Here is a 19452-nt window from a genome sequence, read left to right as displayed (position 1 = left end):
AGTCGAAATGAAGGCAAACAAGATGGGCTGTAATTGCCAAAGCCTTAACCTTCCAATGTTTTGCTATTGCCATCACCCGTTAAAAAAATAATAAAAAATTGTGTGTTTGTGCAAGTCTGGTGTGTTTAGTTTGTTTGACCAATGAGATGATGTGTGTTTCCTAATTTCTTGCAATAAAAGTACGCATAAATCAGTCGAAAAGTGTGCAACAGCCAACTCATATTGTGTATTCTAGGCTCGAATCCTGGTAGTGAGCACCCTGAGTATGCTAAGCATGGTGTCATTATACTCTATTGTGTGTGGTCTGAAATGCAAACAAGCCCAAAAAATAGTAAATTGAGCAAGACAGGATCCAGACCTGCCAACCCCAAAGAGGAATAATGAGTAGTCCTGGAAAAGGGTGAGCGGTACAGAGCTGTAAAAGTAAAAACACAGTAAATATTCGATATAGTCCTTTTATATACCGCTTGTCTAAATACCCCTTGTAAAAACCATGAAATGGTTCCACATGAGCTGAAATTTTCCTGTCGATCTGCTGTTTGAACGCATAACCAGTGCAGGAGAACAAAGAAAGTGAACAGCTTTTTTTTTTAATCACTTTCCATCATTATCATTAAAATGATTTTTTAATTATTTTACAGAGCCAAGTGTTAGCTCTGCACTTACTCGTGAGCCTTTTCCTTTTTTCAGTCAAAGTTTTCAGCTTTTTTTTTTTCCTCTTTCTGTGGCATCACTGTAGTTAACTATATATTTGTCTAATGTCAGCTAAGTTTGAGATGCATCGATCTGTTTTGCGTTTGTTAGTATGCAATGAAACCTTTCTCCATTTTCCTTATCAGAAAGCGAGGGGAAAGTTGAGACAACAGCACGGGCGAAAACATTACTAGTGTGAGATGAGGCGAAGGAGGCGGGGCTTCCAAGGGGTCAGTTAATACTGGAGAGTTTATAAAACCTACTCACCTGTCAATCATACCAGAATCATTGGCTCACAGCTTATCTTTTTGCATACTTTTGAGTGATAACTTGTACCAGTGTACTCTCATACTAAAATTCAGAGACAATTTTTGAAGGTTGGCAGGCCTGAGAATCTGTTTCTTGCGAAAAAACAATTTGTTTTTATTTTTAACCGTCAGTACTGCCTCTGATGATGCAAGTAATAATTAATCGTGGAATTCATCTAATGCTTGTTTTCACATGACATAGCAAATAATTATTAAAAAGTCCTATAGGGGATAGAGGTTAGACATGGTTCACTTAGTGCTTCACCAAGCTTGAGTGAATCCTGTGCCATGGGCTTGAAATATTTTCAAGTGATCAGGAGGTGAACTAGCCAAGGTGTAATTGTGGAGACGCCCCATAAGGGCTTGTAATGTTACCTAATACAGTTGAGAATGAAATGAAAAAGAAAAAAAAAAACAGTGCAGTTGGTTTCTTTTATATCAGTGGGTCCCATTTTCATGTTTTTTGACACCTGATTAAACTTGGCAGCTAATTATAAAACCATTAATGAGTTTAATTACGTATTAGAGCAGGAAGACGAGTGAAATCAGGGACTAGGCAAAGAAACTACTGCACTACAATTATTTCAGTTTTCGTCCGATGTGTTGTGATTGATCTTTATTTTTGTTTTAGGTCTTTGATACTCACCTGGGAACACAAGTTAAATATATTGTTTACTTACCTTTAAGGAATACCTGTTGAGTATTTATATCAAAATGTTTAGTTTTTGTTTAAGTATTGCTCATGTGCTGGGAAAATCACCTCACCGAAGTGTGTGTGTGTTGCAGATTGACGTGTGTGATTAGTGTGTGTGTGAAGAGCCTGTGTGTGCTGTAACCCCCTGTGTGATACATACTGGCTTTGTAAAACTGTGATGAAGCGATTGCTGCAGGTTGCTGCTCCCCCATTGCTTTGTGAACAGGGTCAGGGGTGAGAGAAGCAGCGGGGGTAGATCCCGTCTCCTTACTTCGGCCGTCCTCATCCTCGGCTGGCTTCTCCGCCGATTTCTTCTTAAAGAGTTTTCCGAGATTGTGGATCTGAAAACCGTACGTGAACAGCTAGTCATTTTACAGGGTTTACTTTGGAAAGAATCCACAGAATGAAGATGAGTAAATATGACTGGGGCTGATTCGGGAAGAGACTTTGCTCCCAATCAAATAATGTCAAACCATATACACACACTTATTAATCTCAATACGACTTCCCTGTGTAAAAACATGCAGGAAATAACAGATTAAAAAAAAACACTCCGTGTTGTGCTGTTATAGGAAAACAATCATGATGAAGTGGAGTTACTAATGCCACCCTGAAGTTGGTTATTTTCCTATAACAGCAAGCACCAAAGTGTTTTATTCCTCTGATACCACAGTAATTTACTAACGATTAAAATATTTTCTTAATTATAGGACAACACTTTTTTATCCGTTTATAGTTACACTTTATGTTGTAGAACATCCATGAAACATGTCCTTTTCTCACTTACGTTACAGCAGCTATAAACAGTCGTTCCCTCACCAGCCTCTCTCTTTTCTCTCTTAAGGTTAGTAAGACAAAAAAAAATTGCAGCTTGTCAAAGCGTAAAAATTAATTTCCCCATTTTTCAGCGTTAGCTCTGACTGTTACAAAGCGCTGACACTGGAGACTCCTTCCATTCAAGTGAAGTAAACATCTCCTTAGAGAAAACTTCACCTTAAGAACGACTACATGCGTCTGTTGTAAAAAAAAAAAATAAAAGTAAAAAACGTGTCAGTGAGCTGTTACTATAGAAACGCTGATGTATTAGAACGAGCGCGTTAATATAAACCTGTGATTTGTAGCCGCACTACTGTCAGAGCTGCTGTTATAGAAAACTAATCAACACTTTCTGACCAATCAGAATCCAACAGCACTGTGGTATAAATGTAGTATATTTTGAAAAGATACCAATATGTATAGCAGGTAGAGACAGAGGTATCAGTGCTGATGATTTACCTTAAGCGTGGGTTTAGGTGCAGGTTTGTTTTTTATCTCAGGCTGCGCTTTGGGCTCTGAGAGACCGTGCATGGCCACGGCTGCATGGCGGATGATGCACTGATGGCCGCAGTATACCGATTCAGGCAAAGCATCGTTACTACAGCCTGGACCGATACACTTAGGAACAGCAGCCTTCTCCTTCACCTTCTCCACCACGTCCTCCTGATCTTTCACCATCTCCTCAGCCAAAGCCTGCTCCCTCACCACGGCTTGCTCTTTGGGCTCCGACGTGGCTTCGACGACCTCCACCTGAGATAACACTCAGAGCTCAGATCACAGAACCACAGAACAGGGTCAAAAACAACAAGACAAAATGAAAGAGAATAAAATGCTTTTTAAAAAAAAATTTGTTTATAGGCTGATTATCAAAATAGTCAAAAATCCTCCTAAATCTGAGTTTTGATGATTTGAAGGCCGATCTATTTTACTTTGGGGGGGAAAGAAAGTTTCATGTCCATGTAACAACGCATTAATAAACTGAAATCAATAACTTGGGTATGTTATTTAACAAAAAGAGACATAAACAGGGCAGTTAGTTTGTTGATTAATTCTAATTTTTAAACTAAGCTTCAACAACAACAATAAAAAAAAAAAGACGCAAGGTACGAACACCAAGGGTAACGTTATAAAGGAAAAAAGATGAGAGATCAGGAAGGACTGTCGCTTTCATCTGGAGCTGTCTGTCCCGCTTTATTCATTTCAGCAAAACAAAGCCATGTTACCGGTTGGAAGATCTTGATTCTCCTCTTTGTGCTGCGAGTGCTCGACTTCCTGATCTTCCCTTTAATGCCCTCGTCCTCACTGGGTCTTTCTTCTCCGGCCGAGGAGGTGAACAGGCTCTCGGACGAGGAGCTCAGAGCCGCTTTAGAGAGCGCAGGCTGCTGCTTCAGGACGTCGATGGGACTTTGGCACGGAGAGCAAGATGGACAGATGTAATCCTCTCCGTTTTTCTCCAGGAGACGACCACGGGCCTGGCTGATGCCTACACAGTCACCGTGGAACCATTCGTGACATCGGTCACAACAGATCATGAACCTGTGGAGAGAAGGTTCACACTGTGTTTAAAGTGTGCTGCATACGCGAACTTCAAAATCACTTTTGTTAAATATCAATATCCGAGCCATGAATACTGTCTGGTATTGGATCCACAGACATCCTCAGAGCAACCACGGTGACTGCTTTAAAACTAACTTACTATCGTAGCGTGCGCTATAGATTCGATTTACCGTCATCACTAAAGCAGATTAAATAAATATTGGTGTAGCTCTGGACTCCGGTGATGAGGAGGTTGTTTGTCTTCTCTGGAGCTTAAGAGGCAGAAAATCAACAGAGTTTGAGCTGATTGTGATTTGACTCTAATGCAGCCACCATTATAAAATGAGTTCACATACCGGTGAACGTTCCAAAATACACATATAGTACAACATCGCAACACTGAAATATTGGCAACGAACTATTTTCTATTCAGCAAGCCATAAATCTCCTCATATTCTCCCATTTTTCACTGGTGCTTTGTCCTGCAGGTTTGTTATTCTTCACTTGGCTGCCAACTTGTGACCCAATTGCTGGAGTGTTAAAACTTCTGAAATTCATACTTTTTTCACCTTTATAGGTAACTGTGTAATGACATAAAAGCCGACAGCTAGGCTTGTGTGATACTGATTTTTCCCTGCTCATGATTTTCCACGTTAAAATATCAGGAAAATGACAAAAAGGCATCTCCACCATATCTGTTCAGGAGCTCCGGTAATCAAAGAAACCTCAAGAGGACGGTGGGATTCTAGGTGATGTTCAGTAAAAGAAATCCCTGTACATTTTTGATATAATCCTTTTACGAATCAGCTGTCTAACGTCCACACGGCCGACAGTTTCACTGTTTACGAAGCTCAAAGTTTTTGAGAATCTGCAGTGACCAGTGTAGTAGAGATCAAGAGAGCACCAGCGTTTTTAATCGTTTTCTAATTATCACCACAATTATTACGATTATTTGTAAAGTGATAGATTCGACACTTTTAATCTATGAGTCGAAATCTTCCTTCTTTTTTCTCATCGAAGTTTTTCAGCAGCATCTCTAATAAATATATTTAACTGGCATTAAATTCAATTCAACTCAATTTTATTTGTATAGCGCTTTTAATTATGGACATTGTCACAAAGCAGCGTTACAGAAATGAATGGATTCACAAAAAATATATTGTAAACACGTGAATTTATCTCTAATGAGCGAGCCAGAGGCGATGGTGGTGAGGAAAAACTCCCTGAGACTATATAAGGAAGAAACCTTGAGAGGAACCAGGCTCATTAAATATGTATATTTGCATAATATGTATACTGTGTAATTTTAGCTAAGCCAAACATACACTGATGGAGTTTATTTCACAGTAATGAACTCAAAACATTCTCCATTGATTGTGGCAGGACGCAGGCGAGGTGTGTGCAAGTCTGAGGTAAAGGGGGCGGGGCTTTCAGGTAGTGTCGGTTAATACCGGAGACGTTAAAGACACTTACGCAAATCATTTCAGATTAGCATGTGGCTCATCTCTTGTTTTATTTGGGATGAACAAACTAAAATGCGTAAAGGTTAGCAGGACAGGTAATAAAATATACAATCTGAATAAAGGTCAGCGGATATCATGGGGGCGTAATATAGCGCAGGGACGATGATATCTTTATATCACACAAGTCTAGTGGCAGAGCTTTTAAATTCGATAAAGCTGCTTTCTTTTTTTTTCTTTTTTTTTTCCCTAGTACTATGAGGTGTAATAAGGTGGGCAGAAAGCATCCTCTTCCCATAGGATTACACGTAAACGATGCGCTGGTTAAAATTATGCAACGGTGATATGAAAACATCTTAAAGTATGTGTTCATGTGTGTTCTGTCTCAGGTTAGTTAATGTCTTACAAGTGGAGCAACTGCGTAAGACACTGCGGTCCATTGCACGGAGTTCATCAGAACATAAATTGCCCTTTTTTAGAGAAGATTAGAGAAGGAAGCATCTCCTACAAGCACGTTATAACCTTTATCCTCCTGGACTGGCAGCTGTTGAACGAAAACTCATTTTCAGACCATCAGCACCTCGATTCTAAGCACACAACCTCACATTTAAAAAAAAGAATAGTCAAATCTCTTTCCATTTACCAACCAAATGAAGTTCGCGATGCTATCGAGCTCATCTAAACACAAATTTGTCCTGATCTTAAAAGCTGCCAGGGGTAGGTCATATTTCTGAGCAGTGTTTCTGTGCTCCTGGATTTAACAACGTTCTTCTAAAGTTCATGTTTTTGTAGGGTTTTTTTGTTTGTAATTATCAGTAATGATAACAGCAATATATATATTATATATAATAAAATAGATATATATATATAGTAATATAATGCATTACAGAGTCGCTCTCTAAAGAAGGCAATTCTGTTCAATGAAAAATCAGATGGTGGACTAAGCTGACTGGACAGAAGTCACTGAATTTAGAAATTTATCCATTTATATCCATTTAAAGATTTCATGTTGTGCTAATATCTTTCTATAAAGAGTGATTATTAAATCCCTTTGAGGCTGACTATGTAACTCTAATCTCTATCCTCTCCTGATAATGTCTCGCATAATAAAGCATCCTGTCTGAACCCTCGACAAAAAGACAAACTCTTTGACTAACATCTCGAGGAGAAGCTGTAGCGTTCAAGATTTGAGTCGGCTTAGCGTCTTCGTGAAGAGTTTAAATGTGTGTTATGCTAGCATTAGCGTTATAGAAACGTTTTCGTGCAGCATTGTGCCATTTCCATCGTTTCCCTCGATGTACTTGATTCTGGAAAATAGCATTTGTTCAAGCTGATTAATATGTTTAATTAATAAACAGCCAGACGACGTCCTCGGTAGTCGGAAAAGATTTGCATACGTCGATGTGCTTTCCACTACAGAGAAATATACGAACCAGTTTTTCTTTCTCTGGTTGTTGGACGACTGAAGGAAAAAAAAAAAGAAAAAAAAAAACAGGAGAGACTAATTGCTCCTTTGTAATCGTTTTCAAACATTTTCCATAAATTCGTCCACACTGAAACATCTGAAAACGCTCACATCCCTGTACTGCACGTGCACAAAGACGTGAGATGCTTTGTCCTGCGTCATTTCCGTCAGGCGTTTATTTACTTTCCGTCTCTTTGAATTGATGCCGCGATGTCGAGGAAAAGCACCGAGGTTTTTTTTTTTATGTACAGACGAAGAGATGGAGTTGTTGCTGCGGGTAATCCAAGACTATAAAGTTGTTTGTTTTGACTTGAATGGGTCACATGACTAAAAATACATCATTGTTTTTGAATATCTCCGTTTTCTCAGTCCACACTACAACGTGAAATTTTTAAAATTTATCCACACGGGAGAGTGTTTTTTCGAAAAGGTCCGCGTTCGCCGGACAAAAACGCAGTCTCAGTGTGGACGGAAGGCCAAAACGTACAGAAAAAGATTTTCAAATTTATCTGGATTAACGTGGACGTAGCCTTACTGTTAAAATCTGATTTTTTGTTCATTAAGTTGTTAAAACTAGCTTTAATACCATTCAGTACTTTTTTTTTTTTTCCTTTTCCATGTTCTTTGGTATTCGCTGATACAAATCCATTAATGTTGCTGAAATGAACTAACCTACTTAGCTTTAAGAAATCAGGGAACCCTGGCGAAAGAAAAGGACACGTCTCAGTGCTCAGTGCTCGCAGAAATGAAGTGCTCTCGCACACGACCGCTTCTCTAGACGTTCACGTCGCCGCTTCAGGCTTGCGACTGCTTTTGCGTGCGCTGCTATAGTTCCTCTTCATGATATTTTCACCGAGCACATATTGCAGTCTGATTGTTTCGATCGTTAATTGTGAAAGACGTCCAGATCTTGTTGGTCTGTTCATTAGCACGACAACTTGCACTAGATTTACGGGCCACAATATCGGACCAATACGAGTAATCAGAGGATTTTAACGTTACTCGTCACTCTCCTGAACACCGCTCATCCTGGAATTCGGATTTAGGACCAGCGGCATGAAATTACGTCGACGCGATTATGACGTGAAAGTGCCATAAATTGCCGCAGATCACATTTCCGCTCCAAAGTTAATCAAATCCGAACAGATTCTGAGTGATTTTTTTTTTTGCGGTATACGTCGTCAAAAATAAAAACTCAACTACGTATAAGCATACAAGGAAATAAAATTGCCTTTATGTGGTACTTGCCTATTATTGTGCTTCTGTTGACAAATACAGTAGATGGCGTTGGGGTCGCTGTATTCTTCATCACCACCTGAAGACTCATCAGCCTCGTTTTGCTCTTCCTCTTCCTCCTCTTCCTCCAGCTGAACACCTCGAGCTGATTTACGGCTTTCGGTTATCACCTCTGAGCTGGTGGTCATTCGATCAGAGAGTGACGAGACATTTTCGTCTGATTGCAGATGATCACGTGACGCTTCGTCATCTTCGTTTACAGTCTCGGCGCTCGGATCTGCAGTCCCTGCACCTCCTTTGGTGTTCTCCTCTGATTTTTGTCGCTTCCTGGCTCGCTCTTGAAGCTCTCGGAGCGTGAGCTCGTCGCTGTCTTCGGCTTGATCCGACGCCTCTGTGTCCGATGCGGTCTTCTGTGGTAAGTCCAGCTCACGAGACGCAGTTATTAGATCATCCGAACCAGGCTGTGGTTCTGGATCTGGTTCTAGGTTTGGCTGGACAGCTCTCCTGCCTCCTCGTGCTCTTTTTGGGGCATCTGATGTAGTTTCGCTAGGCTGCTTGCCCCGACCTCGTCCTCTCCCTCTGCCCCTCGGCTGGCGCGTGTTCCGACGCGGCATCAGCGTAATGAGGTCCAGGTTTCCGATTTCTTCGATGAATTCCCGTCGGGCTATAGTGCTCCTGCGGAAGCCCCAGGTTTTAGTGGCCTCTTTGGAGGAGGAATCATCCGTGTGCTGCTTCTCCATCTCTACTGCACAGATGACAAGGAAAAAAAAAAGGATAATTTCATAAAATTCCATACAGTAAAGGAGGCGTGGCCTCTGTGTCAGTCACAGTAAAGGAGGCGTGGCCTCTGTGTCAGTCACAGTAAAGGAGGCGTGGCCTCTGTGTCAGTTACAGTAAAGAAGGCGGGGCCTCAGTGTCAGTCACAGTAAAGGAGGCGTGGCTTCCGTGTCAGTTACTGTAAAGGAGGCGTGGCTTCCGTGTCAGTTACAGTAAAGGAGGAGTGGCTTACAGTTTCTGTCCTGGTAAAGGAGGCGTGGCCTCTGTCAGTAACCATAAAGGAGGCGTAGCCTCTGTGTCAGTTACAGTAAAGGAGGAGTGGCTTACAGTTTCTGTCCTGGTAAAGGAGGCGTGGCCTCTGTCAGTAACCATAAAGGAGGCGTAGCCTCTGTGCCAGTCACAGTAAAGGAGGCGTGGCCTCTGTGTCAGTAACCATAAAGGAGCAAGGAACAAAAGGATAATTTCATAAAATGCCATACAGTAAAGGAGGCGTGGCCTCTGTGTCAGTTACAGTAAAGGAGGCGTGGCCTCTGTGTCAGTTACAGTAAAGGAGGCGTGGCCTCTGCGTCAGTTACAGTAAAGGAGGCGTGGCCTCTGTGTCAGTTACAGTAAAGGAAGTGTGGCCTCTGTGCCAGTTACAGTAAAGGAGGCGTGGCTTCTGTGTCAGTTACAGTAAAAGGGGCGTGGCTTACAGTTTCTGTCCTGGTAAAGGAGGCGTGGCCTCTGTCAGTAACCATAAAGGAGCAAGGAACAAAAGGATAATTTCATAAACTTCCATACAGTAAAGGAGGCGTGGCCTCTGTCGGTCACAGTGATGGAGGCGTGGTCTCTGTCAGTTACAATAAAGGGGGCGTGGTCTACCGTTCCTCAAAACCTACACTAAAATTTGACACAATGCTAAACCAGTGTATAACATTATATTTTATAGAAATAAACACCTACAGCAGCTCTGTAATGAACAACCCAAGCTAAGAAACAAAACAAACCATAACTTACTAGCTGTCGTCTAATGTTTACATTCGCTTTACACACCGGATTTGCACCAGCTAGCTAACAGCTAACGAGCTAACCAATTCGTTATGCGCGTCAATTTCATAATTACGGGTTTATGAATTATTCTAATAATTATTAACTACAGCGTTACCGTGTTCTCGCGTCCTGCACGTGAACACACTGATGCTAACATGCTAATATTTAGATTATCCGATTCTAATAAGGATTACCATTTGCAAGCTGCTCGGCCAGGTGTCCAAACCGCAGGAAAACGGCATCTACAGGCGTCCCAGCTTTATTTTTTGACGTTCAGAACGTCGTATTTACAAACACCGACGACTTTTTATTAGGAAATTTACACCGACGTTTTAAACTCACGCAAACGGCGCTGCCGAACTTCCACGCGCGCGCACCAACAAACTCGCAGCGCGTCCATTTTGTCCGTCATGAAAGGGGCGTGGCGTGCGAGCTTTCACAATTCCCCTTCAGTACCACAGCAAATCCCGCCTCCTACCCCAGAACGCAATAGGATTGGCTAATAGTTCGCAAATGAAGCCCTCTGATTGGCCGAATCACAAGTCCTTCCTTCAGATCACCGTAGCAACCACTGTGTATAACACAAGAGTCTTTACAGCGCTCATTATGAACCTGGCTAACGAGTTAATTTAAATATCGCTCAATTCATCAGTAGCGAAATATATTTTAAATATAATCAACTACATACATGTCTTTGAATTTTTTAGTGCCTTTGCAAAGATTTATTGATTAAACGAATACATTTTATCACCAATCCAGAACAGCTCCTCCTCCTCACTGGAAGAGAATGTTAGCAAACATTGTCAGCTAAATTAATAACATAAAACTGTTCAGAAATGTTGTTTTAACAGAAGGCTGTGTAAAATGTTTATTCCTACAGAAAATAAACCTTAATAAAAACCTTAAACATAGCCTATTTACTGCCTGTAACTGTTCTAATGCCTCAGATGATCATGCTACACTAAAGCACCTGTTATAACTTACAGCATCTAACAGTAGGACTATAAATTAAAGGTGCAATAGGCAATAGTTTTCATTTCTTCCTAGTACAAATAAAGTGTAAAATTATGTAGAAATGCTAAAAAAATAATAGTTTTAGGCATTGTCTCAGAACAAGTGTATTATGTAGCTCAAATAAAAACATTTTGGATACCTGCCTTTCTGGCCCATAATGTATGTTTGTATTTGAATTGGCCTCTTGTCAGTCATTTTGTAGACACGCCTCCCACCACTCCTTCACATCATCATAAATGGTTAATGTGGAGAAATTGCGTGTTTATAGTCGTAACTTGGCTTTCAAGCAGCCGAATGTCCGAGTGCACTTGCTAACACTAACTCTAGTTAGCAAACTAACTCTACTTGAATCGCCATCAGTTTTGAGGCTTTGTGTACAGGGTGGAAATCCTTCAAATTGTACTAAACTCTACCTGTGTAACCATTAGAGATTATTTATATGATTATATGTGTTATTAATGTGTTATGTGTGGATTACAATGTTAAAGTAAGTAAACAACTGGGCTCAATAATCTCTTTATCATAACAGGGAAAGTTGCAAATATACATTTCGTTGGATCAGAGTGTGAAATCACAGCCGTCTATAGTATACTCATGGTGTGTGAAGGTTGGAGTGGAAGAACTCGAGTGTCCTGCACAGAGCCCTGACCTCAACCCCACTGAACACCTTTGGGATGAACTGGAACACCGACTGAACCCCAGACCTCCTCGACATCCCAACATCAGCGCCTGATCTCACTAATGCTCTTGTGGCTGAATGAACACAAATCCCCACAGCCACACTCCAAAATCTAGTGGAAAGCTTCCCAGAAGAGTGGAGCTTATTATAACAGCAAACACAGGGGGATAAATCTGAATGAGATGTTCAACAAGCACATACGAGTGTGATGATCAGGGGTGCACAAACTTTTGGCCATATAGTGTATAACACATTGTATTACATATCCTGTGTAGTGAGCATATACAGTGAATCGAAAGCTATTTACTGTAACTGTGTGAATTATTCCTGTGTTAATTTGGTTCAAGAGATGTTAATTTGGTTTAGATGATCCTTGTTTTCATTAAAAAAGATAAATAAGATTAATCTAAATATCATAGACAGGACAATTAATAATTAAAAATGAGTCTGAAGGAAAAAAATTATGATGAGAATGTTAGAAATAGTAATGCATCACTACTGCTGTAATAATCAACAGTACATAGCACAAGGGTTGCCAGATTGAGTCAAATTCAACAGTAGCAATTGCAACTAAACTAAATCCCAAAGTTATTTTGCTACCCCAATGATTTTACAGACAGTAGCTTAAAGTGTGAGTTTATAAATAAAAAAAGCCTTTAAAACACTTAAAGCTCAAATACAAATTGTTATATCCAGCAGTTTTATTGTGTAACTGTACAAAGCAACAGCTCATCCATGTCTTCTTTCACCTTCAGTACTGCGAGTCTTTTATAGAATAACGAGACAGGAATGTGAGGTACCAAGAAACACCCGAGTGGCACAGCTGTCCATGGTTTCGGTGTATAGACAGAGGAAGCATGCGTTAAGCAGCGGTCACGTCGCTCTTCTTCGCCATGGTGGAGCAAAAATGGTGTGGTTTTTGGTGTGACGTGTTTCTGGAGGGGAAAGTAGTGTTTCAGTGAACAGATAACGTTAAACATGACAGATATTACGTTGACTGAGAAGCCAAAAAAGTTTAGTTTTAGCAATAATAATAATACACCTAGAGTTGTTACATGTTGAGACTCCACCCCCGTGCTTGTTTTCTATTAAATTATTAAATTAAACTTCATCTACATAAATTTGATGCAGAATGAAATATGAGGAGGTGGATATGAAAATTAACCAGTACCAGAAGCAAACACTTTTCTTGAATCTTGAATGAAAGGGTTCTTTTGCATCTAGTGTGACCGCCGCTTCAGCCTTCATCCTCACGGACAGCAGCTTTATTGCGATAAGGGTGAACTTAGGAATTGTTGTGAAAAGAATAAATACTGCAGTCTGTGATGCTCATTCGCCACGCTCGTCATCATCTGCGTTTTTTTCCCCTCGTCTCTTCCTCCTAGCTTTCTTCTTCCTTCCTCTTTTCGTCCACTCTTCATCAGAATCGGACGTCTCGCTCTCAGAGCGACATTCCAACCCTCTGTCCTCCTTGACGTCCTCGGCGTACGAAGCGGAGCTTTTCCTCGCTCGCTTTCTAGCCCGTTTCGCCGTACTGGAGGGGTCGGCCGTCTGCTGGTCCTCTTCCGCCGGAGTGCCGTCGCCGCAGTGATGCTTCTGCAGGTGGTTCTTGAGGCTGACGTTGTGATTGAAACACTTCCCGCACTGCTCGCACATGAACGGCCTCTCGCCCGTGTGCAGGCGCATGTGCGACTTGAGGTGTCCGGCCTGCGTGAAGGAACGTTCGCAGACGTTGCACGTGTACGGTTTCTCTCCCGAGTGTATCCGCATGTGTCTGTCGTAGCTGGCGAGATCGCCGAATCTCCGGTGGCACTTGTCGCAGATGTGTTTCTTTTCTCCTCGGTGGCTCCGTAGGTGTTGATTGCGCGCGACGAAGTCTTGGAACTTCTCCGGGCAGTCCGGACAGATGTAAGGCAGCGGCTCTTCGCTGTGAGTCGTCTCGTGCTTCAGCTTGGACTCTTTCGTGTCAAATGGCGTCATGCAGTATTTACAAAAATGCGTGTAGTCTCCGTGAAGTCGACGGTAGTGCACTTTTTGGCCGGTTTCTGTAAAAAAGCGCTTGCGACACAAGTGACACGCAAACGGCTTGATCTTGTACTCGCACACGTGTTCTCGCGGCTTTTTGTTAGGGTTTGTCGGCATCCTGATGGTTTTATGGCAATCCTCACACACTCTGTTTTCGGGAGGGATTTCTTTTGCACCGTGCTCCTTCATGGCATGTTTATGAAAACTTGTTATGTCGCTGAAATGAACAGAGAAGTCTTTAAAAGTGCTGTTTTCATACGCGGGGTCACCGACGCCGCACTCTGCGCAACCGTAGATCCTTTTGTGCCTCCGAATCGTACAGATCATCTTGGCTACGTCTGTACAGTCTGTACACCAAATAATCGGTTTGATGGTGTTCTGAAACGGTTTCAGCACCATGAGCTTTCTGCCGTTATCCAAATCAGAAGATTCCTCGCCCAAATCCTCCGACGGATCAAACGAGCTTGAATCCTCGTCAGCTTCCGAATTCTCTTCTAAATCCTCTTCGTCATCGTCATCGTCATCATCGTCGTCGTCGTCGTCTCTCGGTAGCTCGGCGCGTCTCACTCGACCCGTCTCGTCGATCAGCAGCGTTTGCTGCTCGGTCTGAAAAGCAAGAGCCTCGAGGTGAGCCAGCTCATCTATCTCGTTTTTAACAGTCACAACTTCATCGCGATTCCCATCTCCATCCTCTCCTGTAGCAGCGGAAGCATAATCCTCATGTGTCTCCATGAGGAGGCTCGGCTGCTCCACCTTCACCACCTCGTCGCAGTCTTCCGGTTCCTCTTTCACTATAACGCTTGAAATAGCCTCGGCGTCGGTCTCCTCTTGCGCGGCAGCATTTTTACACTCGACCAAACTGGGTCCTGAGTGCAGAGTTGCGGATACTGAAGAGTTGTCAGACTCCTGAGTGGACACGTCTTCATACGGCGTGATTACAGGCACATCAGCCACCTGGGGGCGAAGAGAATAAAAAAAAACGTAGCGTCAGGCAGATTTCAAACCCATTCCATTAATAAATATATACAGACGGGTGACAAATTAAAGGAAAAAACATGGTTTTATCTTATGCCCTCATATACAAGCACTCATTAAACAAGTATAGAAATATTACAAAGAAAAACAAAGCTTGGAAGAAAGTAGTAGAGATTGATTGTGCCTCTCATGACTGTATATAGCTAGCAGATAGCTTGCTTTGCCAATCTGTCAATAAATCCACTACAAAACCCAGCAGGCATCACCGAATTTTCTCATGCTCTAGGATGCACACCTTCTCTTTCGGCTTCTCGGCTTGTCTAGAGGTCCACAGTCTGTAGTTAGAGCAGGACAGACATTCTTGTCCGAGAGACAGACTCCCTCCTTTGCCTATTCCTCGAATGCGGCACTCGCTGGAGCACTCCAAACAGCGGAACATCAGAAGCACCAACACCTCCTTGCTCAAGATCGCGTAACTGCTCCTAGAATATATAAAACATAAGCTGCGATTTAATTTGATCTGGACCTGAAAAAATAGCCAGTAAACGCAGCTACAAGGCGGATGTAGCTAATAAACTTGCAACTCCGTACTTTAATAAACGTTTATACCACAGTGCTGTTGAATTCTGGATTCTGATTGGTCAGAAGGTGTTGATTATTTTTCCATAACAGCAGCTCTGATAGTAGTGCAAGTTTATAATAATAAATATACATTTAAAATACGTTTGTTGTGATACATTATCGTTTCCATAGTAACAGATAGTTCACAGGGACATGGCACATTAACATATTTAAAGAAGGTGCGTAATCGCTGAGATGGTTAGATGGTGAGATGGAAGTTTTTCGTAAGGAGGCATTTATTTAACATTTTATGGAAGGAGTCTCAAATGTCAAGCTTCGTTTTTTGCCTTCTTAACTTCGAGAAAGAGGAAAAAAAAAAAAAAGAGAGGCTGGTGATGAAACGACTGATTATAGTTGCTATAACGTAAGCAAGAACAGGAACTAATTTGTTTCTTGGACGTTCCACAACATTAAATGTAACCACTAACGAATAAAATTGTAATCGTCGACAAATTGTTGTGGTATAAGAAGAATAAAACACAGAATAATCAACCTGAGGGTGGTGAAAGTAACTCTGTATCATCACACCACTCTGTCTTTGATTATTTTCCTATAACAGCACAACACAGAGTGTTTTGTTCCTTATATGTGTAAAAATTAAGGGTGCAACAGCTCATAGATGATCCGTGTTCCGTACGGACCAGGCCCCACGGTTCGGCACGCATGTGATTCGCGGATTAACTGTTAAGTTTAACCATCTTAGAGCGAAAGTTTATCATTTGCTGGTGTTTTGTCTTGCCAATTTACACATTCAAGCAATTTTAAACCATTCACGCGGAAGAGAACTCGAATCGAGACTCGCGCGCTGTTTTCTCGCGCACACGCAGAAAGAGAGAGGCGCGATTCAGACAGCGCGTGAACACCGAATCGATTCCTCTTTTCATGCCTCTTTGCGCTTGAACGGACACATACACACAAAGTTATGTTAAAATACCCGTGTATTTGGCAAGTTTTCTGGTAAACACAGTCGGTTAACTGAAAACATAAACAGCTGAGAAAGAAACAGGATGTGTGTCAGTACCAGGTCCGTGCATTTGGTATTAAAGAGCCAGCAGCCTATAAATAATTTGCTTCTGTCTGCTAATCAAACAACACCACAGCTTTAACAAAGATTAATCTGTACGTAACTTATGCAGTGAGCACTATTGTGCTATTTTACACTTCATTATTACATTTCTGCACCTGAACACTACTGTTACTGTTAAATACTGACTTTATCTGTAACTTCGTTATTCATCTATGTCTGTAATTGTGTAATTGTTCTTGTTTTATTACTGACTTTATTAGTTAAGCTAGTAGTTTTTGCTGTGGTATAGAAGTACGTAAAACAAGCTTTCAGTAATAATGAAAAGCAACATTTTTTTTTATTTCTTTCCGATCCAAAAAATGATCCGATCTGTGACTCAAAATCTGTAATATGATCCGAACCGTGAGTTTAATGATCCGTTGCACCACTAGTAAAAAATATATACGTATAAAGCAAAGACACATACTCAGGTAAGCTGCTGTATCCGTCCTCATCTAAAGCGGACGACCTCAGATCTGGAAAATAAAAAAGCCAGACATCACTTAAACACTGAGAAACACATTTATTTAACACAGAAAAATGAGTCCAGAATAAAAATTAATTAAACTACTACGGTTATTAATAACTTCACTATATTCAATCCACACATTCTTTCAGAAAAGGAATATAAAAGGATTGAATTTATATTTAAGCGATTTCTTATCACTGATTTCCCGTCTCATCAAGCTTTACTGAGAGTGAATTCATGTGAAGGTTGTGTTCTGAGAACAAAATGGCTTCTGACCTTTTCCACATCCCTGTGAACCCACCGATGGTTTATCCATCATGCTGCTTGTTAATTCCTGTGAAGTTGAAACCGTAAAATGACAATGACGCCCTGAAAATAAATGAAAACGTACAATTCCAATTTTTCTGAACGTGCCAGCACTTACGAGCTCAATCTCCACCGGCGCTGACGGGTCGTCTTCTGAGACACAGCTCCCACTTTACACAAAAACGATAAACAATTTCAAAGAATCGAACTTGCTACACAAATTAGTACCACTTTATCTCAATCTATTAGTGCAATATTATATATTAATACCACAGCGAGGTTGAATTCTCGAATCTGATTAGTCAGAAGGTGTGCATTATCTCTGTATAACTGCACGAATTGGACAGTAGTCCCGGTTGTAACACAAACGCTACGTTTATATTAATGCGCTCGTTCTAATACGTTATCGTTTCTATAGTAACAGGTCATTTACAGGGACTTGTACGGGAGACACTCCACATAATCTAAAACTAATAATAAATAGATTTAAAAATGTGTTTTTTTTTTTAAACAAAGTAAAATGTATAATCGTTGATGTGGCGACGTTTTTGTTAGGAGACATTTATTTATCATTTATGGAAGGAGTCTCCAGTGTCAGAGACAGAAAGAGGGAGGCTGGTGAGGGAAACAGCTATAACGTAAGTGAAAACAGGAACTCACTTGTTTCTCGGACGTTCCACACGATTAAATCTAGCTATAAACTGTTAAAATGTGAGATGTGTCATTCGCTAATGAATTAAACATTGTAACGTTTGGTAAATCGCTGTGGTATAAGTGGAATAAAACACTCCAGATCGTGCAGTTATACAAAAATAATGCATTAATTTAAATAATTTTCAGTTACAGGAGCATCAACAACTTAAACTTCCTGTTGTAGCAAATCGTTTTATTTCTTTGCTTCAGCTACCAAGAGGTGTTCGAGTTTTACTTTCCAACTCATAAAGTGAGCCACGATATTTATAAGACTGATAGACGGAAAACCGTAGCGCCGTGGATCCCTCGCATATTCTTACTGATCCTCTCGGACCCCTCACATAACACGTATAGATTGATATATAACTAGATAACGTAGAATAATATATTTAAATAATCTGCATTACACGATTAAGTAAGTGTCATTTATCTGATATGATGTACCTCCTGCTATTCACATTGCTTTAACATTAACAGTAACATTTTTGTATAATGACATTAACATTTTCATTACATTACACACTGACACACACATTTTATTGATTATATTTTATTCGTTTTATACGCAACAATTGAAGTATTTGCTTAATCATGCATTTCATCATCATGACAAAAATAACTTATTATCTCATGAAAGCTTTTGATCTTGAGATCATAATTACAGAGAATAAACTCGTGAACTTTCTAAACTTCCAAAATAATCTTCCACAAAAAACGTTTTTTCCTCGCCTTTAAACAATCTCTGACTTTTAATTACATCACATTGGAATAAAAACAATAATAACCAATCAGCAAAAAAAACAGGTAAAGATGCTCCGGGAGATCTAATCAGTCACTAATGCTGCATTCAAGACGAAGAGGGAACTGAGAACTTCGGAAAGATTGGGAAAGGAAACATCCGTTTAAACGTCTCTCCAACTTGTAACGTTTTTCGACTTTTCCTAGCTGCGACTCAGTTACGTCACTTCAACATGGCGGCGCTCAGAGTGCAAAGTAAGAACAAGAAATAACAGCGTGATTTAAGGATTTTAAGTTCAGGTCTTTTGAGTTTCTGTTAACATTTCAATTCACAAAATACTGCATGAGACTTTAATCATTAAATTGTTCATTTGCTTTCTGCAAGATTTTTGCTCTTTTTATGTCTTTTCTATTGCTACTAACAGTGAATCATCAAACCAATCAACTCTTTAATTCCAGTTTTTGTAGACAGCAAGAGAAGACAGTTTTTAGATGAAGAGATGACACACCCACTTTAACGAACCTTTATTTCTGACTTTAGATGATGGCGTTTACGTGAACTCTCTAACATGGGAAGTAGAAAGTCCCGAGTTGGAAAATTCAGAATTCCTGGTTCTCATGAACGCAGCATATCTCGATTCCTGGCTTAAATAAATACAGCCTCGTTCCCGAGACAAATATTCATCAAAGAATAAAACTGACTCTAAGTTTGTTTTGTAACACCAACATTTCCTAAACCAATCAAATCCTAAAGAATAAAGCTAAAGCCCCGCCCACAAAACATACCTCACTTACCTCAATATGTCTCGCTGTGGAAGCACAATGCTTTCGAATTTCCGTTTCACATCATCT

At 40.7% G+C, this 19452-nt stretch overlaps 2 protein-coding genes across 7 annotated transcripts in view; both read right to left on the bottom strand.

The window, feature by feature from the left end:
• The window catches only part of si:ch73-181d5.4 (death-inducer obliterator 1), a 32978-nt gene extending 20750 nt beyond the window's left edge, over positions 1-12228 (bottom strand). Inside the window, exons 1-5 of one of the 2 annotated variants that reach the window (XM_026944990.3) lie at positions 10209-12228; positions 8221-8953; positions 3735-4047; positions 2971-3261; positions 1856-2036 (exon numbers count right to left, since the gene is read on the bottom strand). In XM_026944990.3, coding sequence (XP_026800791.3) covers positions 1856-2036; positions 2971-3261; positions 3735-4047; positions 8221-8948 — 1513 coding nt within the window. In that variant the 5' untranslated portion in view covers positions 8949-8953; positions 10209-12228. The remainder of the gene's footprint in view (positions 1-1855; positions 2037-2970; positions 3262-3734; positions 4048-8220; positions 8954-10208) is intronic. The other variant, XM_026944991.3, reaches the window with a different exon arrangement.
• A 151-nt stretch (positions 12229-12379) lies between these two features.
• LOC113545682 (zinc finger protein 135) overlaps positions 12380-19452 on the bottom strand; it is a 22707-nt gene continuing 15634 nt past the window's right edge. For all 5 annotated transcript variants that reach the window (XM_053240719.1, XM_053240722.1, XM_053240721.1 and 2 more), the window contains 5 exons: positions 17288-17339; positions 17140-17197; positions 16822-16870; positions 15003-15189; positions 12380-14686 (listed from right to left, as the gene is read on the bottom strand). In XM_053240719.1, the coding sequence (XP_053096694.1) occupies positions 13037-14686; positions 15003-15189; positions 16822-16870; positions 17140-17197; positions 17288-17339 (1996 nt within the window). In that variant the 3' untranslated portion in view covers positions 12380-13036. The remainder of the gene's footprint in view (positions 14687-15002; positions 15190-16821; positions 16871-17139; positions 17198-17287; positions 17340-19452) is intronic.

The sequence above is a fragment of the Pangasianodon hypophthalmus genome, chromosome 16 (assembly GCF_027358585.1).
Source record: "Pangasianodon hypophthalmus isolate fPanHyp1 chromosome 16, fPanHyp1.pri, whole genome shotgun sequence".
NCBI lineage: Eukaryota > Metazoa > Chordata > Actinopteri > Siluriformes > Pangasiidae > Pangasianodon > Pangasianodon hypophthalmus.
The sequence above is the reverse complement of the archived record's forward strand: the minus strand, read 5'-3'. Positions and strand labels throughout refer to the sequence as shown.